This window comes from Cantharellus anzutake, assembly GCF_015039405.1.
Source record: "Cantharellus anzutake strain C23 chromosome Unknown EI90scaffold_9, whole genome shotgun sequence".
In the NCBI taxonomy this organism is placed as follows: domain Eukaryota; kingdom Fungi; phylum Basidiomycota; class Agaricomycetes; order Cantharellales; family Hydnaceae; genus Cantharellus; species Cantharellus anzutake.
Window position 1 is genome coordinate 97,372 of NW_024066959.1, and position 9,862 is coordinate 107,233.

Consider the following 9,862-nt stretch of genomic DNA (forward strand, 5'->3'; position numbering starts at 1 on the left):
TCAACCAAGAGATCGAAGCCTATCTCCGGGTATTCGTCAACCACCGCCAAGACGACTGGGCGGATTGGCTCCCGCTAGCAGAGTTCGCTTACAACAACCGAGTCCACTCCTCCACCCACTGGACTCCCTTCGAACTCGACACTGGACAGCACCCCAGGATGGGGACAGAGCCCACACGCACGTCCGAGGTAGAAGCTGCTGACGCCTTCTCATCTAGGATGATGAAGATGCAAGAGGAGGCAAAAGCAGCACTGGAACATGCAGCGGACGAGATGGCCCGCTACTACAACCGAGGTCACGAAGCAGCCCCTAAGTACCAAGAAGGCGACTGGGTCTGGCTCAGCCGACAGACCGCCCGACCAAAAAGCTGGACCATAAATGGCTAGGCCCCTTCAAAATCGTCAAAGTCGTCTCCCCAGCTGCCGTCAAGCTCCAGCTCACCGCCTGACAGAAGGGGATACACCCAGTCGTGTCTGTGACAAACGTAAGGCCCCACCGCCCGGACGAAATTTCAGAACGACCCCCTGGCCCCACCTGGGCCCAGAACTTGTAGATGGAGAGGAGGAATATGAGGTGGAGAAAATATTAAACTCTAAGTGGTTATGCTGGAAACTCTGGTATTTGGTAAAGTTCTCTGGCTGGCCAAACTCCGAAAACGAGTGGCTCCCCTGAGACTGGCTGACACATGCTCCCGACCGAATCGAAGAGTTCCACCAGGCACACCCCCAAGCCCCAGGGAGAGAGAGGGAAAACCCCCTGGCCGCTTCGAGGCAAAGCAGCTTAAGGAGGGGGTGATGTCAGGGCACACCCGCTTGACCCGCCTCCACCCGGACCCACCTCACCCGGTACCCCTTCTCCCACCCTGCACCCTTCCTTCATATCCCTTCCCCCTCTATCCCTCTCCCACTTCTATTTCTATTCCTATTTCTATTTCTATTTCACACGGACGACCTTTCCCTTATATCTATGTATTATTGACCCGCCCATGACGCGCACACGACATGCCTAGCCCTGGACGACCCCGGACGGCTCTAGGGTGCGACCCAGTGCGTGTGCGTGCAGCATACCCCCTCAGGATCCCCCATGGGGACACATGGGTGACCGCAGCTGTATGCGGGGTGACATGGCGGACCTCATGTGACCCAAGCCGCATGTATATAAACACACCTGGGGTGGGAACCGAAGAAGTAACCTTCTTCTCACTTCAGGTAAGTAGCATAGTCCCCCTTTTTAATAATAACTCAACATTCCCACTTCAGTCTAAGTGGCCAGGGATCGCTGTCCCGCATTGGGCCTGCCAGTACGCACGCCCGATCTACCCCCCGTGAGGTCCTCAGCACCGGACGCTATGCCCGGACCGCCTCGACCCCAGACGCGTCCCTGACAGGGTGGGAACCGGGGCCCAGAGCATGTGGGGTGGAGTGCACATGTGGGAAGTGCAGCAGGCAGATGCAGGTCCGGATGCAGGCTACTCAGGGTGTGTGCCCTGACAGACTGTTACAAAGCTGATGATCTACAAAGATTTTGGCACAACCTGCACATTTCACCCCACAGGATTAATTTAATGCTTCACTTAATCAAGGACCATCCTCCCTGCTGTAATTATAGTTACATTGGAGACAAACAGATGAATGCAGGATGGAATTGAGACTGTTCAAACCCAGTTGTGAAAACAGATAGTTGTGGTTTTCACAGTCTTGTGGCACACTTTTTGAAACACACCAGAGTTTTGAGTTACTGCTAATTTAAATATTTGGCACAGTTTTGCCTGAGTTGTGGGACATCCCTATTGTACAGCTAGCCCCCTGACCAAGACTCCCCCTGAAGGGGCCATGGCATACTAGCTCTGCACATGGCCCTTACACAAGGGTGAGGAGCAATAGACCACATCTAAGTATGTCCAGCTACCACCCCCACAGCCACCCACATCATTTGGATCATCTCCAAGTCGGGTACACTCTCCACTAGCATTGGTGTTGGTCAGGCTTGTCCACCCCATAAGGTCATTGGAAACCTCAACAAAATCACCACAAATGGGAGCTATCAGTTTTCTCCCAATGGGTGCATGAGGGGCAGACTGTGCCACATCCAGTATCTTGGAGCAATTGTCTGTTTGGTAAACATTAGTTAAACAGGTTCAAATTTAATTTCTCGCTTCAGTTCACCATATGGTGATGGGACTAGAAGCCACCATGTTTGAGATGGCTGATGGGTTTTCATATGCCCTGGACGAACATATTGTCCAACATGAAAATCAGCAACAATGATGGGAAGTAGTAGACCAATTGGGATCAAAGAAATCTGGAGTTGCATCAAGACTTTGATGAACTGCTACTATTATGCTGGCAGGTAGTGTAAATGGCATGAGCAGCTATTTATGAATGAAGGAGTTCTTACCTTGGTCTGGAGCAGAATACATAGAAAATGGAGGGACAACCGGTGGCCTCTTCAGTGGTTATATAGGCGGTATCTTCTACCTTCATCATTAATATATGATGCATATATATAGCACACAGGTTGATTAATATTGCAGCTGGATGAGATGCCAAATGTACATTATTCATTATATTGAGGAAAAACTTATTACTACTATCAGTAGCTCAGCTGTTACCCATGTGCATCAACAATGCTAATATTCACATGGGCAATTTGTTTTATGTTAACTTCCATGTGTGAGGGATGGGCATGGCATGAGACTTAGCATGACTGGCTCTTTTACATTGGCGAACACTCCAGAGGGCAATTTTGTGCTAGGTTCCAGCAGTGGGTGAGATACTGATTGGTGTTCTCAACTATCAGACACCCCATTGCCACAGTAGGAAATATCAGACCTGATCTCCCTTTTTGACCAATTAGAAACGATTCTCCTGCTGCAGTTGGCAGAATGGATTGACAATATTCCCACCATGATGTTCAACATTTTTTATCCTGATCACACCCACATTGTTACAAAAATGGGGCCAGAGGCACCTATTTTTGTCCATCCTGGTGCAGGAATAGGGAAGGGAATTCATATGGTTGTACAGGTGGTTTCACAGATGTTTAGACATGATAGTGTGGCAGGGGTTTTTATGGTTGTAATTGATTGGTGCAACTCTATTACTATACAAATAATGTGATACAGAACCCATAAGAGTCTAAAATGGGAAATTCCCATTTCCATAACACACATGACAGTCAATATCTACCAAATGAGAATAGGTTTTTCTTCAATATGTGCATTTAGTGCCCTAACCCAACGGTGATATCAACCATGGCTGTGTGCCATATATATAAATGATATCAGTGATATTAATGACACACTCTGGGATTTCCACTATGCAAGAAAAATATTCCATTTATCCCTCAAAGATTGACTTATATAACCACTGAAAGAGGCCACCAACCATTTTTCCAAGCATTCTGCTGCAGATTGAGGTTAGAACTCCTTGATTCATGTGGTGTAAATAGCTGCTCATGCCACATACACTACCTGCCTGCATAATAGTAGCAGCTCATCAAAGTCTTGATGCGATTCTGGAACACTTTAGTCCCAATTGGTCTACTTCCTATCATTGCTGCTGATTTCCACATTTTACAATGGATCCAGCTGCCAGATGTGGGACCCACAGGGTGGACTCAATCATGGTGGTTTCTAGCACCATATGGTGAATCAAAGCTAAAAATAAAATTTGCTCCCATTTAACTAATGTTTTACCCAGCAGGTGATTGTAGTGGCAATGGGTTGAATGTGCTGAAGCAGCACTCCTCTTCCCCCATACCCTTTGGGAGACCACTGGAGGGTCAAATTTGTGGTCATCTCATCAAAGTTTCTTATGACCTTACACGGTGGACAATCCTGAACAACACCAATGTTAGTGGAGGGTGTACCCGAATTGGTGACAATCAAGTGTGGGATGTGGATATATGCCTCTGGGGAGGTAACATTCTGGTTGTAGATTTTGGCTCTTGCTCCACAGCTGTGTGTACATAAGGGCCACTGGCATGGTATGCAGTTGTTAAAAGAGCATGGAGTTGTCCGGAAGTGGAGAAGGGACTCAGGAGTGGAGGGACCTTGGCCTCAGTGACTCAAGTGGAGCGCTGTGCCACTGCTTGTTGTGTAAGGTGGTCCTTAACTTCAGGTTAGCAGGGGGAGTCTCTTTGGGGGACAATCCAGTCATCATTGTCGTCATTGTCATTTTCAGACTGGGGGTACAGGAAACTATGTACAGAGTGTATATATAATAATACAGGAGTGGAGTCAGAGAACAAAGGGAACTGGATGAGGGAACAACCCCAAGGATCAAGGGTTGGAACTCTATGGTGCTTCCCAAATGGGTGTCAGGGGATGACTCCCGGGTCCCCATGACCCTCCCCTATGGCCCACAGCCTCAAGTCTGGCCAGCCCTATCCAGGGCACAATCCTACTGTGGGTCAGAGATGAGAAGGAAGTTAACTTCTCATCTTCCCACAGTGGCCCAAAAACTTCCAGAGATATCCAGAAGTCACATGAGACCTGAGACCCAAGGTCCGGGCCATCCAGCTGCACTGAGCATCCGGCACAGGGTACACATGGGAAGTGCAACAGCCGGGTGCGGGTGCGGTGTAGGTGTCAGAAACTGTATTCAAGGAATTCACGGGAAGCGGAGCGGAGTACGGCAGCGTGAGTGACACTTAGCTAAAGAGCTACTGCGTCGTGGTGGTTGGGACTTCGGCTTCAACGACTTGGCTGGAGCGTTGCGCCACGTGTTCTAGGCTGTCCCGTATTTCAAGTTAGCGGGAGTTACCTTGTGGCGACGTTGACTTAAGCGGAGATGGAATTGAGAGGCGAACTTAGAATGAGAGTACTGGGGGGGGGATTCTAGTCGATATTCGAACTAAGGTACATCGACAGTAAACTACAAGTATAAATACAAAAGGAGAACAGAGAGGGGCCAGTCGGTCCGGTGCGGGACGGGAGTGGGATGGTAAGTACGACAGAACTAAAAGAGCGATGAGGACCAGGGAAATGGAACCGAAGAAATGAATGGAACAGAGGACGGCAAAGTTGGGAGGCAGAATGAATAGGCCGACAATCTAGGTGCCAATATGGTGGCGGATCAGAATGTCAATATACGAATAAATCAAATGTCAATAAAGGAATAACCAAGTGTCAATAAAGGAATAAACCAAATGTCAATAAGGAGCGGATCAGCGGCAACCATAACAACTGCTAGTTAGTTAAGCGAATCAATAAGAATAAAACGGTATCGGCTGAATGGCTGAGGAACTTAAGTGGTGGCGGGAAAACGAAGGAGGCGCTGCTACGGGGCCGTAGAACAGGAACCACTATCGGTGCCGCTAAGTGATGGGCAATGGCGCGATTAATGGGTGTGAGTAACGGGCGCAAGAATGGGGGTGCAGAAAGTGGTAGAAGGGCGGGGACTTTGCGGGGCCATGACAGTAGGAGAAATAACGGTCACACTATGGAAACCCATTATGGAAATATGCCAGATAAATCTCAAAACCCCATACAACAAGTAGATATGAGAAAATAGAAGGACCTGAATTTTAATGAATTTTTACGAATTTTTACGAATTATTATGACTATATGCAATAAATTGAAAGAAAGAAAATTAGCAAAAATACTTCAAGCTTAGCATCAACAAGACGGAATTCTCGGGGGAATTTATACCAAATATTAAAGGAAGAATTAGGACAATCGACCAAGATTTGACTATAGAAACAATCAGAGAACCTCCACGGAAACTACTTTCCTGTCATATCTGTACAATCCCGACCTCCGCTCCGGGCTCCTGGAACTCCGAAACCGACTCCAGAGCCCTACTTCCCTTCCGTCACCTTCTCCTTGCCGACTCCCAAGAGGTTATCCCACCTCTGGCTCCAACACCACCTTCGGTCCGACTCCAGAACATTCCGGGTCCGACCCCAACCTCGACACCTTCCAGACAAGTACACAACACCTATGCTCCCGACTCCGGACCTCCGCTCCGGAATCCTGTTTGCATCTCCGTCTCCGGAACCTCCGGTCTTAGCTCCGACCTCGGACTTTGACCCCACCTCCGCTTATACCCATTGTATTGGTTAGCTCGTTCCATTTAATTACCTTTGCCAATATTCCGGAGTTTAACCTCCGAGTTCGGACTTTCCGGACTTACTCCGGACCTTGCAACTATTGCATTGTCCATTTCAATTCCGCTATTCTCCCTCATTCCTATTTGGGCTGCTGCTTCCTTCTATTCAGTCAGCTAGCCATTCCCGACTCCCATCCTCCTTCCTTCCTCCTTGGGCCTTGGCCCTTCATTCCTCCTTTGGGAAACACCATTGAGTCAAACACTTGACCCTCGGTGTTGTTCCTCTTTCCATCTCCCTTTGTCTTCTTTCGTCCTACCCTTGTTCCTTTTGATTCCGGACCCCTCCTTATATACAATGTACCTAGTAACTTGTAACCTCAGTCCGAAATCGACATGAATTCCCCCAAGAGACTTTCCCTCTGCTAGATCCGAAATTAGGGACCCCTAGGACAACCAGCAATGGCACAGCGCTCCGCCTGAGTCGCTGAGGCCGAGGTCCTTCCACGCTAAGTCTCCGATTCCACTCCGGAGTCGTCTGAATCCGCAAGTTCTAACATTTCCCATGTCTGCACATGTAGCCAAGGATGGAAGTACCACGGAACAAGGATTCCTCAGGAACTAATGCAAAATTGAAAGTCGTGTTTATAATAGGCAATGTAGATGTCCCCCAAACGGACCCAATGAAAGTAATTACAGGGAAAACTACCCATAAACGACGGAGATATGACTAAAACTCCTGCAAAACAAGGACAACGTTTAAAAAGCAAGTGCGAAGACTAACCAGTGATGACCGAGACGAGCTTGATAGCCCATTAGAAAGGAAGGGATCTAATCTTAATCCACCCAAATTTTCATAATAAAAGGATCATGCATTAATGAGATATCCAATAACGGGAATAGCAACATCAAAAGTCCGAGCTCAGGGAAAAGCCAATGTTTACGAAGTATCCATAATTAAAACATACAACGAAATTTACACGGAAATTATGAAAAATAGGGAACTATAGTTATGCAAATTTTCAGCCCAAACGGTCCAGCCGTTGTGAAGTTATACCCATGACAGGAATATAGAAATCCGCATCATGTTTAATGACATGTGAGGGTGGCAATGCAAAGGGAACCAGCCATCGGAACCGAGATCCACACTTCGGCAGATCGCGAAGACCAATTTCCATCCAAATAAGGAAGAGCCTGGTCAAAACAAAGCACGGAAAGTGCAAAACAACCTTAGAACATGAGGGAAAAATCTGAAAAAAAATCACAGAAGCCCATATGAAGGATATAAACACCTGCGCATACCATAAATCCCGAACAATTAAACAGAAACAGCACCCGCATACAAACAACTATGGGAACGATGCACGTGATTACCGAATGCACACATGAACTTTTGCGAACTCGACGAATACCAGGAAATAGAACACAACTTTAGTACCATTGGAAAGGTGGGAATAAATGAAAATTTATGATACCAAGAACGTGAGAAACTATCCAGAAATGAATGAGATACAAGGACATGAAGTTAGAAACCTGAAAACGCGCGGGAAAACAGCTTCAAGAGGTCCAGAGCCCTAAATAAAATACATAAAAATATGATATCTTCGAGGACGACCTACTATAACAACGAACAACACATATGGAGGATTAGGATGTGATAATACAAAGGGGAATCAAGGAAGATGAACGAAATCCACAAAAACCACTAAACTATGACAGACCATGGCAGGAACTTTAGGGAATGATATTCTAATGAAGTGGAGAGCTATAATACATTTGTTTGAGTAATTCTTGACTACTAGCAACTTTTTCTTCTGGTTTTAAACCTGAATAATTCACTCATTTACCATTTCAAGTCTCATTTTAACTAAATGTCACTGAATAAAAATGGAATAAATCAGCTGAAGGTCTCAGCACAGCCGTACGCATAGTAATGCGAAGTTTGAATTCAGAATCACCGAGTCATAGCGAATTTAATGGTAAATATGAGGAATTTGAAATAGGAAACTGTGACAAATGCAGCGCAGTCAAGTTCTAATTAACCATTAAAATAGCTTAGGCGAGGAAGGACAATAAGGATTCTAGGCGCAGTCTGACTGCAGTAGAGCCGCAGTTCAGCGCAGCAAAGCACAGTAGAACTATAGCGTGAAAATTTCATTTTTTATTCAGTTTGAGAAAAATACACTGTAAATAAATCCTGTAAATAGGAGGTAGAGCGTGAAAAAGGAAGGCGACCCAAGGAGTATCAAAGGGAGACCCTTTCTGCGACTTTTCACCCCCCTCAGAGAAGTAAGAAAATAGAGTATTATTTTTCTCAAGCATTTCTGGTTGTCACTCCAGTGCGAAAAAGTGATATACAGTTAAGATTGCCACTGTAGTAAAAGGCAGCAATTAAGGAGAGAAATATTAAGTAGATATTTCAACAGGAGAGCTGGTTAACACTCCAGATTTCAAAGTGTAAACACAAAACAGTTATTTTGCTACTGTTAAAACAAGCAATAAAATAAGACAAAAATAAAACAAACTCAAGGGACACTCCAGACACAATCCAAATCCATTAACTGAGTAGAATCTTTGAAACTTCACCAAGTAGAAGATTTAATTCAAGTTAAATTCCAAATTAAACAACGCTACACAGAATTACACCTAGACAAATTAAGAAATTTCAATAAAGGAACAGCTCCGCAGGGCTTGGTTTATCTGTAAGTCAATTCCCAGAAACTTTAGACTAACCCATAAAAATAGAATTAGCCAAAACACTTGGATTGGTACTATATTTACAACAAATAATACTAGTACACTTCCCCATCCTAACTAAAGAACCAGGGAACAGCTTGGTGGTGGTCACGTTTGAACCTCCCAACTGACCTTCCTTCGTTCTCTCCTTCAGCAGGTGCGAGTGCGGGTGTGGATGTGGGTATGGGCTAGGTCAGGGTGTATGCCCTGACAATGGGCAAGGCCAAGAGGGGAAGGAGTGGAGGGGGTTTTTGTCATATCCGTGCATACCTGACCCCGATCTGACTTCCGGACCTCCACCCTCTTCACCTCCGGAGTCATAACCTACCGCTGCCGTTCCGATACTCATCTCGGACCGAACATCGCCCCACTCGCCACCCTTCCTACAACTCCGCTCCCCCCTCACAACACCTCCACCCTCCCGTCATCCCCCTACGCTTCCCCCGTCCGTTCCAATACTCACCTTCGGACCTGACTACTCTCCTTTCCGCCACTCCCTCTCCTTACCTGTCCCCTCTCTCCTCCTTCCGTTACCCTTCCGCCAAGTTACGACCGTCCACCGCTGCTCCGTACTTCACACTCGGACACTGTTCATACCTTACTCCGAGCCTCCGTCATAGTCCCTACCTCGGACTTTGACTCCACCTCGGTCTTAGTCCATTGCATTGGTGACCTCATACTACGTAAACACCATTGCCAATATTCCTCGGACTTCCAACCCCACCTCCGTAACCTCCGTAAGCTCCACAACCCCCGAGCTTCGCGGACTGCCTTCGGCACTCTCGCCGCCTGTAATGTATTTCTCGCATTTTCCCTTCATCCCTATTTGGACTACTGCTTCTTTCTATTCTAGCCAGTTAGTCATCATCCCCACTTCCCCTCATCCTCCTGCCCCTCTGGGCCTCGCCCTCTCTACCTCCTTTCGGACGTATCACAGGTCTTGCCCTATGACCTTCGGTACCGCTCCGCCCCCTCTACCCTTTGTTCCCGTTCGGACGTCTTCGTTCCGATTTGGTCACCCTTTGTTCTCTTTGTGCTTTTGCCCCTTCCATTATATATATCGGCGCTTGTACAT

The 9,862-nt window shown here is 46.8% G+C and overlaps 1 protein-coding gene across 1 annotated transcript; it reads right to left on the reverse strand.

The window, feature by feature from the left end:
* Positions 1-1,840: 1,840 nt before the first annotated feature.
* Positions 1,841-2,419, reverse strand: EI90DRAFT_3013571 (uncharacterized protein; the record flags this gene model as incomplete). The annotated part of the gene is made up of 3 exons (XM_039056679.1): positions 1,841-2,109; positions 2,166-2,225; positions 2,398-2,419. The coding sequence occupies 3 exons, from the start codon at positions 2,417-2,419 to the stop codon at positions 1,841-1,843; spliced, it is 351 nt and encodes a 116-aa protein (XP_038919789.1).
* Between the last annotated feature and the right edge of the window lie 7,443 nt (positions 2,420-9,862).